This window comes from Oenanthe melanoleuca, chromosome 1 (assembly GCF_029582105.1).
Source record: "Oenanthe melanoleuca isolate GR-GAL-2019-014 chromosome 1, OMel1.0, whole genome shotgun sequence".
Lineage (NCBI taxonomy): Eukaryota > Metazoa > Chordata > Aves > Passeriformes > Muscicapidae > Oenanthe > Oenanthe melanoleuca.
Window position 1 is genome coordinate 9,573,378 of NC_079333.1, and position 26,072 is coordinate 9,599,449.

General features: G+C 37.4%; 1 protein-coding gene across 1 annotated transcript in view; it reads right to left on the minus strand.

Moving 5' to 3' along the window:
- The window catches only part of ROBO2 (roundabout guidance receptor 2), a 428,840-nt gene that overhangs the window by 83,748 nt on the left and 319,020 nt on the right, over positions 1–26,072 (minus strand). Inside the window, exons 7-13 of the mRNA XM_056497313.1 lie at positions 21,174–21,298; positions 16,799–16,970; positions 10,626–10,831; positions 6,501–6,582; positions 5,626–5,791; positions 3,834–4,000; positions 166–287 (exon numbers count right to left, since the gene is read on the minus strand). Coding sequence (XP_056353288.1) covers positions 166–287; positions 3,834–4,000; positions 5,626–5,791; positions 6,501–6,582; positions 10,626–10,831; positions 16,799–16,970; positions 21,174–21,298 — 1,040 coding nt within the window. The remainder of the gene's footprint in view (positions 1–165; positions 288–3,833; positions 4,001–5,625; positions 5,792–6,500; positions 6,583–10,625; positions 10,832–16,798; positions 16,971–21,173; positions 21,299–26,072) is intronic.

Genomic DNA, 26,072 nt, shown 5'->3' on the forward strand with positions numbered 1-26,072 from the left:
CACACAAGTATATATATACACAAGTACTGCTGTATGCTAGATTGCCAGAGCACTCACACTGGGGTCAAGACTGGATGTTTTCTGGGTGGTAAAACACTGAAGGGATAAATAGGCACAGTATGCAGAGTGAAAGTGCTGTTAAGGTGAGAAGAGCAGAAGCTTTACCGTCCAGGTGACTTGCACTGTCGTGGGTGTCAGCACAACAGGGTTGTGCAGCCGTACAATGACATCTCCCAGCTCCTTCTGGACTTGCCTGTGATCCACTCCTTGTGCTGGGGGGCTGATATCTGCCAGGCACACATATAGAAGTATTACTTTAATGATAACAGCTATATATGGCATCAAAAAAATTTACTGAGTAGCCTATTGACCTGACTTGAACATCCTTTATAGCACTGTTTAAAAAAAAAAAACAGCACTGAGGCTGAAACACAAATATCAAATAATGCAAAGAAACCATCCACCTCGAGCCACTTAGGAAGTCATGAAATATAAATATTTTTAAAGGAGTATTCTGAATAGATGGCAAAGTTTTCTCAGCTCTGTAAATGATGAGATAGATGCAATGTTCACTAGTTCCAAAGTACTCAGATAATAATAATGCTGCACAGATGTCTGGAACCAAATTTGTTAGTATAATTGAAGAAAATGAACAGTGTTTTTTTATTTTGCTAAAGCACACATGACATTAAGTCATTATATGTTTCCAAACTTTCTCTAAGCTCCCTCTCCCCACATGCCTTGCACACAAGAAACCAAATACTAAAAATAGCATTTTCCCCTGCAAAGCAAATTTTCCCTTAACAGACATAGATAATGAAATCTAGTGCAAACATGAAAAAAAAAGAGATTTAATTTAGAAAGCCAAACTGATTCTCATCTAGTAAAAGGCCAACAAAAACCATCTACCACAAAAATTTTCTCTTCAAGATTATGTGCCCTTCAAAGTGTGTGGGGAAATTGTTTCTTCTAGTTAAAATTCGATTACAGAGATATTCAAAAAAGGGCTGATAAATTATGGTCATGCCTGTCTGGGCATCTCTGAATTCAGCTTGGTTTTCCCTTAGGATTAAGTAGTCAATTTCAGTTCCTCATTTTTTGGATCAACATCATGTCCTTGTGAAAAAGATATATACATAAGAGTTTTTTTCTTTTTCTGATGGAGTTAGATATGGGAATAGGCATAATATGATTTCTTTTTATCTTCTAAATGCTATTTGAAAGAAATAATAGTTGTATTAAGAATGAAACCTTTAAATATAACAACTTTAATCATATATCTCCAGATCTTGAAACTAAATAGTGTTTGATGATGAGTAATTCACATTCATAGTTTGGGATTGTTATGGGCTCTGAGTCACCAACAAACAATATTGCCACAGGCTTCTATTGATTTCCAGGTTAAAATGGCTTCATGGATCTCCAAAGGGAATATAATCCAAATATGAGCACCAGTGAAGGTGGTTGTCTAGCAAATTATGTTTATTCAAAGCAGCCAAGAAACAGAGATATTATAAAATAAAACTGTAATTCAGACTGGTCTGGAGGATGATCATTCTATCCACAAAAAACTATGACTGTTGGTACAATAAACCTACAGTTATCCATGGCTACATTTTAGATTAAGTTATGCTGGAATATATATAGTTTTTTGGAAGAGTTTTTTTTATTATATAGTTTCATTTATTAATAATGCAACAAGAAATCAACTCCTTCATTAGATTAGTTACTTATTTGTCTGTCTTTATTTCACAAATAAGGTAAACCTTTTGATAGTACCTGATTATCTGCTTGCAGTTCACTGATGAAAATTTACTTGAAATTTTATTGCTTGTATTTGCTATACTGAACACCAGGACATGAAATGTTCAGCTATTAAAGCTACCACAGACACCTGTTGCAAATTATTATTATCCAGCACTGCTATAGCTGCTTTGTTATTTCTCCATGGCCACTGTGAATAGGTTTTGCACCATGTGTCAGCTTCTTCTGTGAGCCTGAATTAAATTCAGGCATAATTAGAAATCACATCAAAACATTATGTTAATTTTCAATTGATTTTATGATTTAATTCTATTAAACTGCAGGCTTGCAAAGAAGCTATAAATCCTGTACATGTCTCAGTGTGCTTGAGTGCTAAACAGCTTCTGGAAATGGAAGCTGCAACACATGCTGGAGCTAATTAAAAGACATGTTTTTACTGAAATCAAATTGCTTGTCACTATGTCAGATAAAAAGTCTATACTTGACACTCAAATGCCAAACAAAGTTGGGGTTTTTTTTACCTAGGTGATAAGTTATGCAGACTAAAAGGCTGTTGCACTGAAAAGCATGAGTCACCCTATAATAATGGGAAAATAAAAAAGAAGGAAACTTGTCATACTCCATGGATAGTCAGGCCATAAAATCCCTGCACAACTCACTCCTCCAGCTTTTGAGAAGGCAGCTCTGTTTTTCCTCTTCCAGCCATAATTATTTCAGGGTGTAACTATTCAGGACAGATTTATCCAGGACTAGGCTGGGATGAGGGAGGCTGGATGGCTATGTGATAAAGAAATACCACCCTACTCTTGTTTATCTCTTTCCATCCAGCAAAGGACCCAAACAACATACAACACATGCTAGAGACAGACTCAGGATGTGCTCTCCATGGGCACCTTCAGATCTTCAGAGACAGAAGTCTCTGAATGACAATAAACAGAGACAGAGGATTTAATTTTTAATTAACTGTGACAGGATCTATTACTTTGGATTTGAAAAATTATGATTCCAAAGAATTATGAATTTCTGTATTATGACATGTTTAACACAGAACTACACTCTTGAATTAAGTATTCAAGCAATGTCTTGTCAAAGCCAAAAAAAAATCCACGCTGTGAAGGGAAATCTGTTTGTGGTAATTATATTCAGTTAGAGGTTGATGCTAAGTGAACAGACTTCAGTAGCTGATTCAGGAGCAATGGAGGATCACAGCTACCAGCCCTACCACCACCCTACAAATGAGGGATTTCACTTCAGCCTTCTCTCTTGCATTATGCAATGGATTAATACAAAAATTCAAAAATGTAGGTATATAAATAGAAGGCCCATACCTTTTCCAGAATAGTTCTATATATTCTTAGCATGCAGATGCCTTAATTTACATGAATTCTTAGCCTAAATGTTGGCTCAACACATGCTGTGAACTTCTTTTGATTAAAACTAATTCTAAACACAGTGTTATAAACACTTGCTATAATATATCCCTACTAATGGAGAGGAAGAAAGGACATAGAGGAGAGGAGAGGAGAGGAGAGGAGAGGAGAGGAGAGGAGAGGAGAGGAGAGGAGAGGAGAGGAGAGGAGAGGAGAGGAGAGGAGAGGAGAGGAGAGGAGAGGAGAGGAGAGGAGAGGAGAGGAGAGGAGAGGAGAGGAGAGGAGAGGAGAGGAGAGGAGAGGAGAGGAGAGGAGAGGAGAGGAGAGGAGAGGAGAGGAGAGGAGAGGAGAGGAGAGGAGAGGAGAGGAGAGGAGAGGAGAGGAGAGGAGAGAGGATTCAGAGTGCTTTTCAGAAAAGCCTGGGTAACTCAGATTGCTTTCAATAGAAACGAGGGGCAAATAGAGTCTAAGTGAACTGCATACCAAAAGGTCTACACCGTACAAAGGATTAAGGACATAACCTTTCTCTTTGAAACCCCAGACTGATGCAGCAAACATTGGGCTATTTCATCTTTATTGGCTAAGATCAAATCAGGATTCCTCCAGTGAGAGTGTAAAGCAGAACGGCCAGACTGACCTAACAGCCAAGGCACAGCTCCTTCTTTCTGTTTTAGCTCAAGCCTTGAGAGGGCCCCTTACCTTGGGTCCTGACAGGGTCTGACATGGGGCTGGGGTCGCTCAGGCCCTGGGAGTTGATGGCTCTGACCATGAACAGGTAGATGGTGTTGGGGCGCAGCCCTCTCACGGTGTACAGGGTGCTCTTCACGTGGTTGGCCACTGTCTGCCAGCTGTTGCTCACAGACTGACTGCAACAACAACAGTGTGGAAGGTTATCAACTAATACAACAGAAAAATAAAGAATCTATTTCATAACCCTGGATCGACTCTAAGTGCAGAAAAAAGTAGCAAAAGTGGAGTGAAATAAAAAATATTTGGTTATGGTTAAAAACCATAATGCACCTGTCAAAAGTGTTTCTCTTTGCAATAAAAGTAAAACTTTTTATTATTTCTCTAAAATACCTACAAAAGGAAAGGGTAGAAAGCTGTAAAGTAAATTTGAATGATAAACAGGCCATTCTTGAACAAAAGCCTCAGAAAGGAAAGTTCTCTTGAAGAATAATTTTCTACACTGCTAAGTAAACTATGCCAATAAACTGTCATTTGAAGAAAAGTATTCTACTTAAACAAAATTCACACTCAAAGTTTAAAAAAAAATTTGAAAAAATGCGTTGAAATGGAGGAAAGTATATGAATATTTTTTCTGTCATTACATTTTCAATTCACTATTATTATAATTAGATTAAAACCCACCATATGAAAAGATTTCAAATGCGATTGTTAGAACAGCTTTTAATGAAAATGTCTTGCTTTTTAAAAGTTATTGATGGGATCCCATTAAAGCTTATCTAGAGTGAAACATCAGAAAAGTTTAAAGAGAATTTTATTTTACTATGCTTTGTAGTATTGCACTGATAAAAAAAATCTTTAAATATATTAAAAGGAAAGAGTAAAGGAAAGCTAAAAGGTTTATGTTGTTTGAATTGCCTCATTAATACAGTGCTTAAAGAGTAAGTTCTAGAAAAGAGTAAGTTCTAGAATAAAACCAACTAAATGCAAATATCATACTATTCTTTACGTAGCATTTGAGATAAAATTTGCATGCATGTAATTATGAAAAATTCTTGCATGAATTTTAACTTTGAGATGAACTGAAGTATTGGCCATTTTTTAATATCTGGAACACACTTAGGAAGCTGCAGATTTTAAGGTGAAATGTTCTAGAGATACATGTCAGAGTATGGCCTGTGCTCAAAAAAAACCTTACTGGATTACAGCCCAGGAGGTCTTTTGTACCACACAGTAATTGCTGCTGTGTGGAGGGGAGCACCTGGATTCTTTACAGCCTCAGGCTGCAGCATAAAATCCTAAATTATCAATACTGGTCTTTTCAGATAGAAGTTTTCATCTATCTAAAACACTAAAAAATAGACATTTAAAGCACTTTGACTCCTTAATAGGTACTGCTTTAACAAGAGCAGGAATTAAAGTTTGCAGAGAGGCTTCAGGATTACCCATTTATTTCCATATTATCTGTACTATGATAGCCAAGGACCTGCAGCATTCCCACAGGAGAATCTTGCTGATCATCAATGTTAAGGGAAAAGTGACAAATAATTACTGCATTGTTCTGTTATATTCCTGTTGACCTTAAGAAATAGTTAGATGTCCTTCAATTAATCACTTAGAAAAAAGTGATAAATTACCAAAAAATCAATGTAAAGAATATGAATCAATGTCTTCTATGCAGTTGAGTCATTTAATGAGCTTCTAATGATATATGTAGAGTCCAAAAGAACACCACAAAACCCTGGTACCAGGGTTTAAGCAAAATTAGAAAGAAAGGAGCTAAAAAGTGGTATAATTCACATACCTAAAAGCCTCAATGATATATGCACTAGCTGGGAGGCTTCCAGGGGTCCCTGGCTGCCAGGACAGGGTGACACTGTTCTTAGTGACATCAGTGACCTGAGGTTTGGATGGTGGCCCAGGGAGGTCATTTATATCATAATTTTTACTGACTGTTGCTCCACCGGATTCTGTGAAGGGCAAATACAAAACGATTAGTTTTTATCCTCGGTTATATAATTTGATAAAAGTAGAAGATTAAAATGAAAAACATGGCAAACATCTGCAAAATCAGCAGAACGGGTGTTCTTAATCTAAAAAGAGCTAAGTCAACAACTGCATTACTACCATGTGTTTTTGGATGAAGAGATATCATTCTTTAAGTACATAATGAAAGAGAAAAAAGGCAAAACTTAAAAGTTTATATACAACTATATTAAATAAAAAAAAAAGAAAGAAAAGAAAGAATAGCAAAAAATCCCAGTTTGCTGAAATGTACATAAAATACTAAAAACCCCATTGCTGAGAAAGTTCCTGTATCCGAATCAACTGCTCACAGAGAGCATTTTGGAATTTTCTTGCCTAAGCCAATTACTGGATAAATCCACACTTTATTAATACTCCTGTTAGAAGAATTAAAGCATACTGCAGTCACTGACACAAATATGAAAACTGTTTTGATGGGCATTTTAAGACAATAGCAATGAAATGCAAGGTGTGTGAAGGAACACAGCCTTCTCCTCCAAAACTTCTCCATGTCAAGTCCAGAAGTTCTAGAATCATTTGAATCATATGACTTTCTGAATCATGTTTGAATTATATGACAATCTGAATCATATGACTGCTGTCATATGGTCTACACTTTGCTCCAAGTGGAGCACATCCCTGGGCATTGCTTACCTGTCACCTCCAGCACAGCACTCCAGGATGTTTCCCCACTGGAACTTGTAGCAACACAAGTGTAAGTCCCAGTATCAGACAGCTGGACATAAAAGGGGCATAAGGGCAGTGTTAACAACCTTTTAGAATCAGCTGAGTTTACTCTTATTTTCTTTTTCTAAATGTTCCTTGCTAAGAAGGACTTAGCCTACATTTTACACCAGACTAGAAGGCACCAGACATTTTCAAACAATCATTTAATGGTGGCTTGCCCTTAGAGAACTATAATAAGATTACTTGCTTCTAATACTTCACTAATTCTAATTTTCATATTGTTAATGGTACCAGTACTGTAAATGCTCCAAAATGGAGCACTGACAGTGCCAGGGTTTGCACTGGTTACAACAAATGCAGGTGAAATCAGGTAACAATATAACAACAATTAACCTCTTAGAGGGTAAAATCACAGCATTCATTATCCCATGAGGACCCAGAGGTCCTGCTTCCAGTGCCAGGAAGGATGTTACATCACCTTAGACTCTTATGATAGATGAAGTAATTTCCATACACCCCACATACAAATGCTGCTGAAACTTAACACTGGCTCTCTCTACACAGACATTCCTCCAAGCAATTTCCAAACAGCAGCATTGAATTAGATCCTACACCATGCTTACCTTTCTTCCACTTCACATAGGCTTTTATTTCAGGCTTGCAAGGCCCTTTGGTAGTGATTTGTATAAAACTACTCTGATTCCCTTGTCAGTTCAAATATTTTAAATTTATTTGGGGAAACTGCTTTGAATTAGAATGCCAATATTAATCTCATCGCTGTATAAACTGTTTTACTACAAAATTTGCCAAGGGTTTTCCTATTTCCTGCTTAAAATTAAAATAAAGATTTCTGAGTCAGGAACAAGTAAAGACTATAGGGATGGATGGAAAATGGTAACTTTACAAAGCACAAAACATGCCTCGCCTTCCATGAGGCATAAAGCATGGTAATCTGGAGGTGGAAGCAGAAAAAGGAGAGTGCTGAGTCTAGTGATTAAGAAGAATTTTATTCACCATCACATGACTTGATGTAAAGAGAACTGCATCCAACAAGCTTTATTGGACTTTAAGGAATTGTAATGGGCTTTCTGTTAAATGCAGATTGGCACTGTAGCATATGCCCTTATATATCACTCTTCAGGATGAATGTCACAGCAAAAAAACCAAGATGTTCTTTAGATTACTTGCAGATATATACTTTAATTGATTTTTTAGCTTTGTCATGTATGAATTTTGTTGCTATTTTCCTTCAGATACACTGAGACTGCAGTGTACCATTCTTAGGGGAGGAAACAACTCATTTATGCCAGCTCAATTGTCTGAATGAGCATAACTTGCATTTCAGGAGATGGTCATTTGTGTGAAATACAAGCAATAATGAAAACCCTTCTGACAATGGCTCAAAGACTCAAAATAAAGCTGCTACTGAAATGAGAGAGACTCTTGAAAGGAGAGATTTTCCAGAGGAGAGAGCCTTACAGCATTCTGAAGCAGTGTTTTATTTTGCTTCCTTGGAGATTTTATTAAATATATAATTCTTCATTATGGGATAATGGGGAATATTTCTCAAGGCTATGGCTCTCAACTTCATTTGTGTACTACTGTGACAGATGGTGCACAGCATAGTCAATGAGGTATGTGGTGCACACAACAGAGTAACTTGCAGAAGGCAAACAACATACAAAGCAAGCTGGTAGTACACTGCTTCTTGCAAGCTATGGCAAATTATCTAACTTCCAGGTTGTGGATGGATTAGATACAGATTTAGTGTGCTGGTAATTCAATTATTTGTACTTTTTTAGTGCTCTAGAAGAAAAAAAAAAAAAAAACAGAGGAGGTGAATAGAAAAATCTTCACTATTCAATAAAATAAAGTTTTGTTCCTCAGTTAATGCAGGTGTCTAATCCTGGTGTGGCACATTTCTACAGAAGAAGGGAGTTTTTCATCAGTGTTGACCTGTCTGAAGGGATGTGAATGAGTGACATATGAGAGCTTTTAGTTGTCTTCCTCAGGGCAACTGAGAGATTGGCTGATCAGAAAAATCTCCATGTTATGACTGTGGCCCATGTGACTGTTGCAGGCTCATGAATCATTTGATTGTGCTGTAACAGAAACAGCAGAAAAGGATCAGAGAATGGATTGTGTTGGAAGGGGCCTTAAGGATCCTCTCATTCCAACCCCCCTGCCATGGCTGAAAAAAGTTCCATCCAACTAAACTAGGTTTCTCAGAGTCCCATCCAACCTGGCCTTGAGCAGGGATGGGGAGCCCACAAATTCTCTGAGAAACCTGTTCCAGTGCCTCACCATCCTCACAGGGAAGATTTCTTCCTGATACCTAATCTAAATCTACCCTCAGCCAGAAGGCTGAGGACATGTGAGTGGCAATTATTAATTTATTTTGAGCTTGGGGATGGAAACATACTTGGACATTTTTGTGGTGCTTTTTTTCTCTAGCAAGTGGTGCTAGTTAGGTAAACCTGAGAGAAAAGTTAAACGTTCCTAATTTAAATCCATGTTTAATTCATAAAATTTGCAAGGCATAGAAGAAAATTTGTGTTTATGGTTCTGTGTAATTTTTGTTCTTAAATCTCAGTCAAACAAGCAGTGCACATTACTGCTATAGAGGGGTTTCTAAAAAATTCCTTTCTGAGCCTTTAAGGTAAATTGGTTACAACGAATAAGCCACTTAAGGATCAATAAAATCCTCATGCCTTTCAGAACCACACTCACTACTAATTCTGTTTTCTTCTCTTGCAAGCAATTTTATTTTCCTTTAGTTTACAGACACAGCCTCTAACAGTGAGATTAATGCGCTGGCACGATTCAGAAGCAATTTCATTGTTTGCACAGCAGCATGCAGACAGGTATCCCAAGAGCTTCTGCCTCGTGGACACTCCACAGAAGCCCATCATCAATGCCTGAAAGTTTGTTTGAAATCACTAAGCTTCCACCTTTAATTGCTGCTTTCTAACACTACTGGGGAATCTTGACTATTCAAGCGCACTCTTTAATCCAGCTCTACAGGAAAAATGCATTAACCTTCATGGCCTAAACCTGCCTTCAGCCCAGGGAGGAACGACAAATTGTTTACCCAAGGCAAGCTAGCATAAATTTTTTAATAAATTCTATTTTGTTCCAAGGAAGTTCACAATTCCTCTATGATGAGACAGTATCAGAAAACAAAGCTGCTCTTTATTTTTTGTCATTAGTACTATGTTTATTGACATTTTTTTGGATAGCAAAATTAAGTGCAGACATTTCTGCTTACTAAATTAAATGGTTTCTGAAATTATCTTCAAGTTCTTGACAAATAAGTGTGTTTAACTTACTATTTTTCCATATGTATGCTTGTCCAAATACATACAAATACACGTTTATCTTTGAACAGGGAAAAATTAAAAGCCAAAAAAGAGATTAGTGATGAAATACTTACCAAAATATACGGCATTATGCTATTTGAAGTATTATAGAAGATTGTATTGTCTCATGTGTAAAAATTTAAATATTAAAATAGGTATTTAATTTTTAATAGAAATCCCTCTGCTTATGACCGCACGCATGCTACAATATTAGTTGTGTTTTCCCATTTGCAGCCTGGTGGAACATTTCCAGGAAGCATAACACTGGAATAAATCAGCCAGCTCGGGACTGATGAGTTGTTGATGGAGAAAGCACATGGTCAAACCCTGATGAGCTCCAGATCACGTGCTAGCACAAGTACTTGGAAAATTACGGTCAGGTGCTTCCAAGGAACTGCTCTAAGTTTTGACAGAGAGGCCAATGGCTTCAGGGTAAGACCAACTGAAAAGATAAGGAAGGAATGTTCTTTTATATTTCTATCTATCCCCAGCACACATGTTCTATTGCAACATACATACGATTATAAATATCAACTCTGTTTTTAGGGAATTCTCATGGAAATACCTGAAGTCGGTTCTGCTCCCCTTTCCTACACAATGGCAAAGAATGGATAATGAGTTGGTGAGAAGTGGAAAAGTGGTTTCACAGTAGAAAAGTTAACTTTGAAGACACCAGGAAGGCGGCAGGGCTGCCTGGGACACCCAGCAAGAGCTGCAGTGTGCCACTACTCACCCGCAGAGCTTTGATCTGCAGCGTGCCCTGGTCCTGGATGGACGTGCGAGGGTCCCGGCCCAGGAAGGTGAACCCCTCCTTGAGCCAGCTGATGACAGGCAGGGGGTCGCCGGTGGCCTTGCACTTGAGCAGAGCTGTGCCATCCACTGCCAGCGTCTGGTTGATGGGGCCCTGCAGGATGATGGGCGGAGGCCGATCTGTCAAGACTGAAACAGTGGCACAGGCATTGGCATCCACACCTTTAACCATCCTCTGCTGCTGCTGTGAGCCCTCTTCCACCATGCAGGGTAAGTTTTAGGAAGCTTTAAGTCAGCATCTAAGAGGCTAAAAGCATTATTTTTGGAGCAGCCATAGACAGAGGTTATCACTTAGTTGGCATATTTGAAAAGCGTTTCAGTGAGAGTTTATTTCACCACTGAAAAATAACATGTAGGTAGAAAAATATCTGTTAGCAAAAATCATCAGGCTCATCTGGTTAACATAGGATGAAAATTAAGACCTTGATTCAGAGAATTGAAGTGCATCACTCTTTTCTTCCAGTTTGGGAAAGCACTTAAAACACACCTTTGATGTCTCATCAAAATGTGTTTAACTGCTTACCCAATTTATGGTCTAAAAGAGAAAATCTGTTGAATTAAAAGTGAAACATTGCAGCTATTCTAACCTGGGTACCAACCACATCCCTCACTCCTACCCTATATGCAAGTTTTCACCAGAAAAAATATCTAACAATTATACAAAACATTTTCATAATCTGAGGGATCTAAATGACAGCACGGCTCTTTCCAGCAGAGAAAAGCTCAAACTCAATCAGACCATTTAACAGCTTACTTATCAAACCATTTCATCACCTTTTAAAGCCATGAACTCCTGTATATTTTTTCCCCTGATAATTTACATCTACATGCTTGCAATACTGAATAAAGGACACTAGTGAACAACTAGTGAAAGAGTGAATGGCTGCATGTAAGCATCCTTCTATGACCAGTGGGATATCTTGAAGATGTGGCAAAAAATGCTCATGTTAATTTTTCTTGAAAGATCATTTTATCCCAAATAATTCTGTTGTCGAACCCTTTTTCTGAGCCATCTGTTAAGCAGCAAAATATAACCTTAGTTTCTGAAGAATGTGTTTATACAAACTGAATGTGAAATACTTGAATATACACAAGGCTAGGACTGCTGCAAAAAATCAATATAACAGAACAGAGAATTATTTTTCCTTTTAATGTACTTTTATATATTTACCAGCCATACTGCTGCTGTTTTAAATTTTGAACAACTGAACAATTGTGTGTCTGGTATTAAATATTGTAGCAGGAAGGATTAACTTCTGAACTGGTACAAGTTAGCATGCCTCTGCTGATGTCAATTGAGTTTGAATCATTTATTCTAGCTGAGAATCTGTTAATCATAGTCCATATACAACACCTGACTCTAACAATGAAGTGGAAACAAATTATTATGATGCAATATGGCTTCTGTTGTATTTGAGCTCTTTGAGATACAAACCTCTGGAACCTTTGACAAATCCAAAGTGTTTTCATCATGCTATTTAATAAATAAAACATAGCATGGATGTGCTAGTGGCACATTTTATGCCTAAAATCATTGTTTCTGAAATTTTAATGTTGCAAAAATACTGCCTACATCTTTTTTTGTTAATAAGATTCACAAAGATCAGAATCATTAATATTGCCAGAGCCACACCTTGGAGGGTGAACTCATGACATTCATTGAAATTGAAACTGAAAATAGAAAGCCAATACATGTTTTGAGCTGAAAAGAGAAAGTCAATGCAGATTATTTCTTAACACCAGAATGCAAAAGTTATTTTGGAAATTCTGAAATATCACCCACTGAACTTAAGAGATAGGACCGGAAACACTATATAAACAAGAAAAATGTAATGCATTTTCATCATGATACAAAATGCTTAATCTCATTAAGGTTCCTTATGACTACATAGTCCAGACATTTGGAGAAATAAAAATTTATCTCAGCTCAAATGTACTATCAGGCTAGCTGCAGCATGAGTATATTCAAATTAAAACTTAACTGTGCAAGTTATTCTTTGGATTTAATGTAAACCAGCAAATCCCAGTATTCTAGGTAGCTAAAATTAAGGAAGAACAACTATTTCAGTTGCTAGCTATTCCATTGCAGTTATTTGCTAAGTGTCTTTCATATGTGTAGCAATGTAGGTATTTTCAAAACCTGCTGCATTACAGATATTGTTCTTTGGCATGCAATTAGATTTTTTTTACAGCCCAAATGAGGAGCTCATAATCCTTTAAATAGCTCTGATCAATAGTGTAATTGAAAGCCTCCTAGCCAGAAGGAATCTTCATTTTCAAGGGTGTTATGGGTGAAAGACCACTACAGGTTTCCATGACACTAAGGCTAAAGGTTAAATGAACACTTAAGAGTTTCCACTGATCTGTGAACGGCTGTATTGTCTTCACAACTGTAACTTGTAAATCTTCCCTAAAACATGTGTGTGCTTGCATTCCTACTGCTTAGGTGCTCATTAGTAAGGATCCAAAACTTGGTTAGAGTTTAAAATGATGCATATATAAGAAGCATTAGTGCTAGTGAAGGCTAGTGAAAAATAGCCACAAAATGGTGTGGGGATTGTTAGCTGCTTTTAAAACATGATAATGTTTACTTTCCATTTATATAGTTTTCTCCTACTGGAAATGTCTATATCTGTTGCCCAAAAAACATTTTGTGGGCCTGCAAACATATTTGTAAGGTATACCAGAAGCTGATTTCAAAACTACTTTAATTTTAAAAATGGTTTTTAAACTGTTTGCCAATATCCAAGATGCCAACATCTGCCTATTCCGGTAACTGAAAAATTAAAAGATTCCTAATTTTTGAAGATATAGGAAAAGAACAAATTATATTTATTCATGAACAGTTTATTCACCACAAATGCTGTTTGGATCAAATGAAAACATATTTAAATTTGGGGGATATGCGGTCAAATTGCAATGGAAATTAAAATAAGAGAAAGACAAAATGAAGTCTTTACTTTGGCACTTCCAAAATCAAAATTTCAAAAAAATTTTCTGGTGAAATAATGGGTAAAATCAGATGTAAGTAAGGAAATTCACATGATGAACACTTATGATAGGACAGGGTTCTCTCTGGAAGGTGGAAAAACAAAGATCAATCCTTCATATGTCTTTGTTCTCACAAGAGAGCTTCACAGGAAGCTGTGAAATAGTTCTGAGTTCCTCCTGTTTGAAACTGTCACACTTGAGATTGTAATATACTTTGGATGAGGGCTAAGAGTCATGGTGGTCAGATTTGTAGACAAATAAACTGTGAAACATTTATTAATAAATCTTAATAATTATTGAGGTGAATTTAAGATTTCCAAAATACTCAGTGCATGCTTGACAAATACTGACACAATACTAATTGGAAACTATTCCCTTTACATTACACAAGGACAGAGATGGAAGCACTTGGTTTATTGGCAAGATCTGTCATTTTAAGATAGTGAGCTGCATATTCATTTCTTGGGTTTGAAAGGATTGCTATGATTCTTCAACTTTTAAAATGATTTTGCTTTTCCAGATGTGCATTAGACAGTGAATTACATGATAGCCTTTCAAGAAAATACAAGATTTGAATTTCAAATACGCTGAAGGCTCTTAGCACAGTCCATAATCAGCAAAATTATCACTCAACTCAGCACATTTCATCACAGCTAGTAATCTCTTCTCATGTGAACACTTGAGTTAAAAATATTTCCAGTAAAGACTTGTAAGTGCAAAAATGTAACAACTGAAACACTGCTATATATGGTATAATTAAGCACTTGTTTTTCTGCACATGACATGTTTTCATTCTGTATTGGAACTTCAATTGGATCTAAATTACTCTGGATCAAACAAAAATGTGTTCAAAATGAAAAAGATGGCTTGCCACTATTATTAAATCATTAACCAAACAGAAAAATTCTGGGCTAGGAAGTAAAACTGAAATCACCAGCCAAAAACTAGAACACTAATGCTTAAGCATATAGCTAGCACGCACAGTGTTTATCTTTTATTATATTCTTAAAACTATTAAATTAGATTTCCCTACTGATAAAAGTCATTAGCTCCCATAACTTCTGCTCAGCATCAACCAAAACAGATTATTTCGACATTTATGGTTAACTTCCTAACTAAAAGCAATTAAAAAAATATCTGTGATCTAATGGTACATTTATTCACATAATCTCAGCTCCACAATGTTGTTTTGGCACATTTCTTCTGACCTCACCTGCCCTTTGACTCCAGGATGAAATGGTATTTCTATAAAGCAATCTTGTATTATTTCATAATGATCATGCTGACAGTGGGTTCTGGAAAGCATTTGAGAAAGGCAGGCCCTGCACTCTTTCAGCAGAGCCACCAGCTAATGTGGAATGCACGCTGCCTTTAATCAGAATCAACTGAAGATGAGCTTGCATTTCAGCCAGGACACTTCCTCTTGCCTCGCTAAACAAACTAATGAAAATTCCAAAGAGATCAATTAGGATTTATTTTTTTCCCCCCACAAGGAACAGATAAAGGTGGACCAAAGCCCTTGGCTGTCAAAAGGAAAAATTTCTCATCACTAGCATCCTTGAACCTGGTTTGATCCGCTCAGCGCCTGTTGCTGTAAATCTGTGCAGCATCAGCAGGTGTGACCATTTAACAGCTCAATGTCCTCCCAGCCAATGTTTGTGTGTTCTATTTATTCCAATCACCCTCATGGCCCTGAATCAGGCAGCACTATGGACAGATATTAAAAAATATTGCCTTTCCTTTCCTTTTAAATGACCTTTTAATCTACATTTAAATTTGAATTGAATGAAAATGCATCATTTTGTCATAGACCATGAGAGAAAGGACTTAAAGAGATTGCAGAGCAAAGCCAAGTGTTTAGTCTCCAGAAACTACAGAAAAGCAATGTGCTTGAAGAGATTCAAGGATAGGGCAGAAATTATTTCCCCTTGTCATAAAAATATAAGCAGCTTTTGGAAAACAAAGAAAAGACATCAAATTAATGCTCAAACCTCTATAACAAGAGCCTGAACCTCTCTACCTGTCACTTGTGATGAATATGCTCTTGTGAAAAGGCAGATTATTCAAAATTAGACATCTTTTCAAACTTTCATGGTGCAGGCAGGTCTCTAAGGGAACAGTAAAAGTAGACCTCTGCATATAACAACAGTTTTAATGGCAAAAATTCATCAAAGTCTGTCAGGAGATATTTAATGTGTCAGCTAAGATAAGGAATAATGACGCTGGGGAATGCCACTGTTCCAGAGTATAAGAGGGATTCTCTTGTTTTCTTCACCAACATTAAAGGATGCAAACTGCCTTCTATCCACAATAGGAGGAAGAGGGTTATCAACAGGATTCCTGATACATGAAAAGGATTCATGTTTCTAGATAGGAAACCTCAAGGCATGATGAATTTCAAACCCAAAAATTTGAAATGAAAAGCATCAAGACAGACCATGTAATTCTTTTCCTTTCCCTAAAATTCTTCTCTGCCTATGGATTTTCATTACTTTTTTCACACCTACCCCTACTGAGGCATTCTTAGAACACAGGTAGGTGCCTGAGGTAGGTGCCTCATTCATGGAGGGACTAAAGGGCTACATGTTGTAGGCATTCTAAACCTACAGCACCCACCACCTTCAGAGCAACTGTGTTGATTTAATTGAGCTAAGGACACACCCTCTACTTGTCTAAGATAGGGCTGGAGAGTGGTGGGAATCGAGATACATTTCTTTGCACTCCATTTCACTACTTTAATCATAAACCTATTAATTCTCCATTTCTCTCTTTTTTTTTTTTTTTCTTTTTTTTTTTTGCAGGGGAGGGGGGGGCAGTCTTCTCCTAGCTCTAGCAAAGCAAGCAGCTTCATTTCTCACCAAACCTAAGCTGGTTTGTCCCTTTTTTCCATTGTTAACAAACCTCCAGAATGCAAGCAAGAGGCAAACTAGACTTTGATACCTTTTTAACTGCATAGACAAATACAGAGGCCTTTTCTCACTTTATTTCCTATAGAAAATTGTCCATTTACTTGTATGATTTATGTGATCTCGTATGCCTTTATTTACACTGCTTTTAAAGTACTTTTGACAAGAAAAAAAACAATAGGAATTTCTAAGAGCTCACCATCAGTAACCTCCAGCTGAGCCTTTGCTAAAATGCTTCCAGCAACCGTCAGTGCTTGACAAATGTAGTAGCCTGCATCAGACCTCTGGATGTTGGTAATGGTGAGGTCCCCAGTTGGTGACACAGAGTATCTGCTGTTGGGCTGCAGAGGCTGGTTTGGGAAGAGTAGGTTCTGCAAAGACAATTCATCTCACATCAATTCAAAGCACAAAAACACCACTTTACCTTCAGCTACAGAGACAATGATTTTTCCTTAAAAGTACTATAAATAATCGAGGAGAAAAAGTAAGTATGGTTCTGACTTTATGAACACATAGAGCTGCTTTCCCTGCCTTGGGCAACTCACAGTCTAAATTAGAAACAGCCTTTTTACAGCTTACAGTGCTGTGTTCTGACTGGGCTGTAGGCAAGGAGACATTTTCCAACAATCACACTTGAGTGATTTATATTTGTGACACATTCGTCTTCGTTCTGAATGCAATTGTAATAATAAACTCAGCTATCAAACCAGAAGGCCATAACACTACAGCAAACACTACAAAACTAGCAGCAAGCACTGAATCCTAGAGACCTGAGAGAGCAGAGCACTATTGTTTGGCTGTGAAAATGTTCTGAAAAAAGAAGCAAGTAAGTGAATGGCACATAAGTAAAACTGGGAGGAAGACAGGGCATGCCATAAAGTAGGAGAAGCTGGCAGAGCATGAGAGTTTAAAGGAGAAATAAAAGGAAATTAAAACTGTGATAAACCAAAGCAGAAATGCAGCATAGAGCCTGGAGGGTGAAGAGAAGGGGTATTAATCTGATGTGGAAATCATCAGAGAGAAAAAAATAATTTCATGTAGGATAAGGTATCAGTTAGCACAAAACAGGGAGATTAGTTTTAGCCTTTGGGCTGGATTGGAGGAAAGAGAGACGTCAATAATAATAACTGGAATGGCTCTAGTAGTCATTGCATATGATGAGGGACTGAATGAATCAATACTACAGACCTGAAAAGGTTTTAGTGGTGAGAGCTGTGCTTTCAAGGAAAAAGTTACACCCTCTGGCACAGCTCTTGTGAATAAATAAGAACAGGAAACAGGAGGCAATGTGAAGAGAAAGGTCAGCAGCATTGCCCAATGAGACAGAAAGGAGAATAGCTTAAACAATAATTAAACAAGAGGAATTCCAGTAAAATAGGGTCTGGATTTTATGTCAGCTCAACAAGACTCCTGAAAAATACAGTTATTTGCATCAGGAATACCCCAAAACACTGTTACCATGCCGTGATAAGCTTTCAGTCATTACTGCAGCTCTGTCTAGCTCTGTTCTGCTTTCTAATGATGACTCCCTAATAATCTTTTAAGCTTGTCTGTATTGACTCAAAAAGAAAACCTAAAAGTGCAGAGAAGAGTATTAAACAAATTTTCTGCAGATCTATTTCTTCTGAAACAGACCTTGATGGTTAACAAAAATTATTTGGAACTGATAAGCAACAAACTCCTTAATAAACAAGTAAGAATTCAAATAAGAAACAAATTCTATTTTTAAGTGAAAAAAATGCCTTTATCTCCATGGTTTTGGCAGCAAAAGGAAAGAGATATGCTTTAAATAAGAACCAACATGCCAAGTACCCTTATAATTGTATTATCCTACTGGGCTCCTCATCACACTAGGCTTTTCTTTTACTGTCTTTCACGAGCAATGCTTAAGAAATATATAACAGGAAATTTTTCCTCAAAAATCAATATTCACCCAGTAAACATGTCTGATAATAGCAAAAAAAAAGTGTTAAAATTCTCAAACAATTTCAGGCTATGGAACTAAGTGGGTCTCAAGTAATTGCCCTGTTTTCTGAACCACCTTGAAACTTTCAGAATAACTTCTGCTTGGCACAAGATACCTACTGGAGAATATTATTAAAAAACTTAAAATATTATGAGAAAGAAGACATGGCTGATCTTGACTTCATTTATCACTCATTATGTAAAGTGTAAAAAGAAGCTGAATTTAAAAGACAGAGCAAGGATTAAACTCCTAAAGAAAAAGAATCCAGAACCCTCTTTATCACTCCATTAGAATGGGGAATCAATCCTTGTTTTGCCTTCAGTATTGCTTCTCTGTTCTGGAAAGGTATCGTGTCCCAGTGAATATTCCATACATCAGGAGGAGTTCATCAGTCTCATAACTCCTCTCTTCAAAGACCAGATAACTATGAACTATAACTTGTCCTAAATTACAGTACCACTCCTTTTTAAATGCTTTTCACAATTTCACTGGTTTTAATTGGCTGTGGGGTTGCTCATCTGGGCACAATGGTGGCATGCTGGGCTGCAAACAGAGGGACCAGAGCCATCCCTGATGTGGTACCACTGAATTTATCTCAAGGAAGAATTTAATCCACACAGTCTAAGGGTTACACTCGCCCTGCCCTCGCACGTGTCATCGGCGAGCGGCTGTTGGCCCTGGGGAAAAGGCTACCAAGCACAAAGGACCAGCTGTTTATACACAAGCTGGCACAAAAAATTACTCAGGAGGGAACAGCTCCCCTCCCTCCCAGCTGGTTGAGCTCAAAAACGCAGGATTGAGAAACAGATTCACAACCAGAAATGCCCAACTGGAGTGGGGTAACATGACTGTATAACATTACTTTGAACACTGCAAGTGGTGCTGCATACAGTTCCCCTAAAAGCAGAAACACATTGTAGAGACAAGCAACAATTTATAGCTGGAAAGCTAAGGTGAAAAGTCCTGCAATTTGGCAAAAATTCCCCTCTCTGCTGCTATGATGATATACACTATGTGGAAACTCACTCTGTGGCATCTCACTGCAAAGCTATACATTGAGATGGCAACCCCAACCTTCACTGATGATCAATTAAGATTAGCATGAGGATGCTGTAAACCACATTGAGCCATGTTTCAAAGTTTGATTATAAACCATGCAAGTATCAATTTTTATGTTGCATTTATTTGCCAAAAAAGACTATTCTAACCCTCAGGGATCTGATTCTCAATATGGTAATTAATTTTCCAGGTTTGTAATTAAGCAGCTTCAACATAGTACAATCAGTAGGTAATAACTTTCAATTAAAGACACAAGATGCATTTTCACCTTAAAATGTTTTTACCCTTGAAGTGATACCAATGGAAGAGGATAAAATAGAGTATTAGCACTTTTCAATTACGCTAAATGACTTTAATCCTGAAAATGATGTCCTACTTTAATTAGAAGCTCTTCTCTTTATTACAGCATGATGGATGTCCACTTTATTAGATTCAAGTGTGACACTATAAGCTCACTTTACATAAACATTACCATGTTATTAAAATGCTCTACAAGAAAGGGGTTTGAAATGTTTGCTAGCACATCAGTACTACCTACTTGAATTTCAACATGCTATTCTATCTTCCCTTTGGAAAAATTGTCACCTTAGTGAGACTCACAATACTGTGTTTTTCTAGGATCTGATCCTTGGAGGCTAGATCTAAATTTCTCTAAATATTACACTGAGAGATACACACTGAAGGTTAAGCTTGCACTCAGACAATGAAATAATAAAATAATAATAAAAAATAATCATGTTGTGTCTTTGTAAGCCACCAAGACAGTGAAGCATAAAATGATGCCAGCCAGGTCCTGTCATTCTGGACCAGTTTTCTGATCTCCTGAGCAGGTGAATCAGAAGCAGGTGGGGCAGAGCAGATCTGTGGTTCAGCTCTTATTTCATCTGTGAGCTGGTACACACAATGCCTCCAGTAAAGAAATGTTGTGGCATCACATTCAAATACTAAGCTATAGAAGTTAGTATGGGCTGATGGCAGCACCAATTGCTGCCTCACAGATTTTCCCTTCAAAGATGATCAGGTAAATATTTCCACAGTCAGATCTGGAAATTTCTTGAGACAATTTTACTGAAGAAAGCATCTCTGTGTTCAAAACCTGTATGCCCAATGAGAAAAACCCAATGCAAATCAGCTTGCTGGATACATTCTGCTTGATAATGTCTAGACAGGTTGTGAACTGTAATTACTGGCTCTGATTAGTTCAAAATTGAGTCATACCTTTTTTTTTTTTTTTTTAATCTACTGTGCTTGTGTCACCACCTGTTTGTTGGGGGCTTCAGAACAAAAAGCCTTTAACATATATACTGTTTCTTTCTACTCATCTATACAGTGCCTAGCACAGGTTTCAATAACTAAAATGTCCTCTGTGTCCTTCAAAATATTAAAAAAACAAAGTGACACAAATTTCAGTAAAGAATAATGATAGCTTAAAAAGACAAATTTCTGTGAAAGATGAAAACTGTGAAAGATTATATAAATAATTTTCCTTAAAATTTTATAATATAACTATTTAGAAAGACTTGAAAGACTTAGAGTGCTTGCAACTTACCTGACTCCCTTCTTTTTGCCAGAAAACAGCTGGCTGGGGATTCCCTTTAGTTTCACAAGGAAAAGTCACAGTTCGACCCTGGGCTACAATCTGGTCTCGTGGTCTCACCACAAATTGTGGGGGAGCTACAAGGTAAGAAAAACCATGGTGTAAGTTTAGGATATTTTTCAAGGGGGAGAAAGGGAATATTGAAGAAAAAAGACAACATTATGGAGATTTGTTTTATGTCAGAGGACATGACACCAGAAACATTCATTAGTATAGACAGAATTAATATATAAACAGAAACAACAACAGCGACAAAGAGAGCAGCAATATATGTATGTGACATCCCCAGTTATAAAAAAAAAAAATAACAAAGGAAAGAAACATTACAATCATACATGCTAGAGTCAATTCTGATGACATTAAATGCTAAAGAGCAGGAGTCAGGTGTTTATATTGCTGACTCTGGATGCATTCTACTTTTGCTCTGGAAAGGTATCAGCACCCTCAGATCCTCTCACACTTCATAGAGCTATTGTGCATTGCAAGATATGAATTAGGATAAACAGACTGCCTTTCTCAATCTGCCCCTCTGGACTTTTAAAAACTATTGAGAAAGGAGAGAAAGGTCTGGATGACAGCAAAAGAATCCAAGTTCAAGAGCTCCCTCACTCTGCTTAGAAGCAGTGTGGTAAAGAATGGTGAGGGGAGGAGGAATTGCTGTAAAAATAATGGTTGCTAAAAGAACACAAACTTGGTAATCCCAGGTAAATCCAGGTTTCAGCTATTTTAAGAGTAGAGGAAAGCAAAGGTTGAAGAGTTGATGGGGAGAGACGAGTGGTGAGTAAGAAGGAATAGGTATTTCAGGAGGTAAGGAAGACATAGGATAAAGAAAAAAGGAGACTGGAGTTGAAACAAGAAAGAAGAAGCAGGCCTGGCTAAGTTTTCGATGTTTTCAAGTAGCTGGCATTAACAGTGTTCAGTCATAGGAGACCAGGAAGCACAGTCAGAAGTGAATCTCTAAGAGAGGGGCACAGTTTGCCTTCTCTGTAGGGTAATGGTGGAGAATAGAGTCAATGCTTGAGAATGTGAAAGCAGAGAGAAGATGCTAATGAGTAGAAAGAGAGTGGGGAAGAAGTGTTAGAGGATTTGAGATAAAAACTTGAAATCAGTAACTATGTTGAGCAGGAGGTAGAAGTAAAGCAAATTATTTTTCTATGCAGGACATGCAAACCCTTCACTCTTGGTTCATCACTGGAATTCACTGAAAGGGGATTTGTACTCTTTTGCATATTTTAAAAATGTAAGCAGCATCTCCAAATATTCCTATCAAAGGACTCGCTAACTTTTGGGGCAGCTAAAGAAAGAAAAATGCAAAAAGAAACTCAAACCCCTCACCCCACCCTTGATTTCTTCTATTCCACTGCTGGTTTTGTGGGTGTGCAGAGGGATGGTTTAGGAACACTAAGCTTTCAGGTAAACAGAATTTAAGTGTTTTAGAAAACCGTATTTTCAGCATTATAATTACAAACTATTTAATTAGGCACGAAGAGCAATCAAGACCCAGCTTCCGATTACACCTGCTGACAGCACAGACACAAACCTGCTAACTGCATGAAATGTGAGCAGACCTGACTCTCTTGAAACACACTTTGCAGCTATCTCATGAGCTGCTTCCCAAGGCTTTACAGATCAGCAGGAGTCTAAAGAGCATCAGTTGAGTAGTGCAGGCACTCTTAAAGCAAGGACTATAAAGCACTTGATAAATATGAATCAGTTTAGAAGGTGGAGGGTATTTTCTTCTGCCTCACACTCCTAAAGAGAGGTCTGAGCCTTTCTGGAGAGAAATGTTCACCTCTTCCTCCATCTTGGGAGGTTTTAATCTTATGACCAGGCAGGACTAAGGGTGAGGTGCCCTCTTGCTGCCTGTTTGTGGCCAGATGTTTAGAGGTTTCTATAAGGTGCTGCTAAACATACTCTGGGAACTGAACTCATGCTATACCATTCCTCAAGTGCTGCAGCGAGCTACTTGGGTTTCCTTCACCTTGTTTCACCCAGCATGTCCACGTGCAACACCTACAGGTGCCAGGAAATGGCACTGCAATGATCAGTGCAGTGTTGTGGGTGGCCTCAAGACCACAATATTCCTATGCTGCCTAAAAACCTGGTGTCAGGAGACCATCCCATAGATCTATCCTAAGCAGAATGGATGGTTAAATTCACTTCTTAGGTTTGCTTGTGTCCTGGGGGATGCACACAGTGCTCTCAGCCAGTTCAACAGGAGCATGAAGGGCATGGCATTTCCATGAGCATGTCCTTCAAAACATGTAACTGAGTAAATGCAAGGTAGGCAAGGTTAAGGGTTCATCTGAAACTGTCTCACACACACAGGTCTCTACTGTGAATCAATAATTCAGAGTACTAAACAGATATAATAAAACTGAATTTGTCCCTGTAGCAGACCTGTAATCTGGTATTCAAGGAACAATGAGAAATACACTAGGTTTCTACCTAGTTTCCAGTTTTTGATCTGTCCCTAATTTTCAATATCTCTCATTTTCATAAGGATTTTTTTCCCCCAATAAGACAAGGAAAATAAATCTGTAGCTCTGACATGGACTGACCCTGTTGCTCTCTTCTCTCCCTGCCACACACCAAGTCCTCTCCACCATTTGACCTTACTACGTGAGCAGATATTTGGCCTCACAGTTACTAAGTCAGGCTTTCTAAAGACTCCAGCAAACAATCATGCATAGTTATGCAAAAATATCTTTTCTAGCTTTGCTCTGCAGCCTTAATTACTAGAAATTCACTATAAAAATAAATGAATCACAGCTTTTTTTCACATTAAATCGAGCACAAAACCAGTTTCTTCAGCCAAACTATTCAGCAAAATTATTTTAAAGGACATGAAAAGCATTATTTTTGAAAAATAAAACTGCATGCATTTAAAAAAAAAAATTCAAAGATGGAGTTTTATAATGAAGAAAATCTTCATTTTGTCCTAGTTTGTTGTCCTACTCAGCTACAGCTCTGTTTACAGACAGCCTGTGATAAAAATACCATTGTTTACAGCATTTAAGCAATGTTTTCACAGTATCTGTCAATTTCTAGTTGAACTTGAAAACTGAAAGTAACAGTCAATAATTGCAGGAGCAATTCTTGGTCAAATGTAACTACCCAAACACTGTGACTGTCATTATCCTCAGAGAATGCAGCATGACCCTGCTCAGACAGCAAGGCTTCTTTGACAGAACAAGCACTTGGGCTCTTCCATTTTCTTAAAAGAGAGCTCATTATGTTCACATATGGATGTTGTTTATAAAGAGACAAATATTATTACTTCCACAATGCAGAAGGGTTAAGTGAGATCATGACTTGCTCAAAGCACGGCTTCAGTGGAACATTGGGCAAAATTTATTCAAGCCATTATTGCTGTTCTCAAAGTAGGTGAATTTCTAAAACATTCTGAAAATGTAGAGTTACAGAAGTAACAGCAGGCTTGATATGCTTCAGCTGTTAAAGTTATGCAGTACTTTAATGCTTAATTCAGGCTAAACATTAACATCATTAAAAGGATCTGTTGGAAAAACTTATGAAGCAGCAAACTGAGCGTTGTGTCTATCAGACTATTACTTTTTGCTATTTCAGATGTAACAAGAACTGGATTGGAAGAAGCAGAGTGGAAAACCTTTTGCTTAACTGACATCTGAAAGTCAAAGACAATGGCTCTAAAATGAAACATATTGCTAGGATTCCAGCAGACTAGTCAAAAATATGGGAAAAAAAGAACAATTAAGATTACAGACCCAATACACTTGTATTGAAACCTCTTTTTTTTTTTTTTTTTGAGAAATTTAAATAGTACACAGTAAATTAGATTTGATTTTTGGCAAATTATGCTTTGATACTGCATTCAGCAAGCGCTGGCTTCAATCAATGTCACACTAGAGCTCTGTTATGCTAATAGATGATATGGAAATCAGATGGTTGAACATGAATAGAAAGCACAGGCCATGTACGAGGGGGCTTTGAGATGAGGGGATGGGGGGACCCTAAGGTTAATCACATCATGTTCAGAACTGTTTTTACAGCACAGAACAGTATTTGACTGCAGGAATTAAAATGGAGATAGAAAAGCATGAGCAGTAGTGAGCATTAGTTATGTTGTTCAAAATGGGAAGAGTGCATTCTGTTGCAGTCCTTTAGGATGTTGGTGGTTTTATGCATGACTAAATGGATCTCTTATGCTATTAATAAATATATATGAAGGTAGCCCCTGCTCCAGTGTTAAAGAGCTTTTAAAAATACCAAAAGAAAAAAAAGAAAAAGGAAAAAGCTGCATATAATTTCAAAGGGATTTCTCAGTTCTACTCCAATCTTAATAGTTAGCACAATCTCTAATCTGATAGGATGGATTTCATGCATTCCTTCTTAGTACTGCTGCTGGATACTAAAGGTTACACTGAGTCAACAGCAGCTGATAAAGCTGCTGATGAAGAGAAGCTTGACTGAGACAGTTCAGCCCTCATCTGATAAGAAATGTGGCAGAAGACTCAGAAGGGGAGGGGAAATTTAATACATAAAAATGTGAATTCATAGCAAAAAAGTACATTGATTCCACATCAAGTACTAGCAACATTTTTTTTTTCCAGTGACAGTTTTCTCAGCTGATCTTGTTGATTTGAAGTTGCCATGGAATTCAATGACCCTCTGGGAATTTCATTATCATAACCTGCTCACAGTACCTTCCCCAGACCAAATGCCCATGGGTTCATACATTATATTAGTGATTTTAATTAAAAATACATACTGTAGCAAGTTTTTTTTCAGATATTTTTACTGCAACAGACAGGATCAATGAATTAAGGCAAATTGTATGAGGTTCAAAATCCTGTGTTCAGTTTTGGGCTC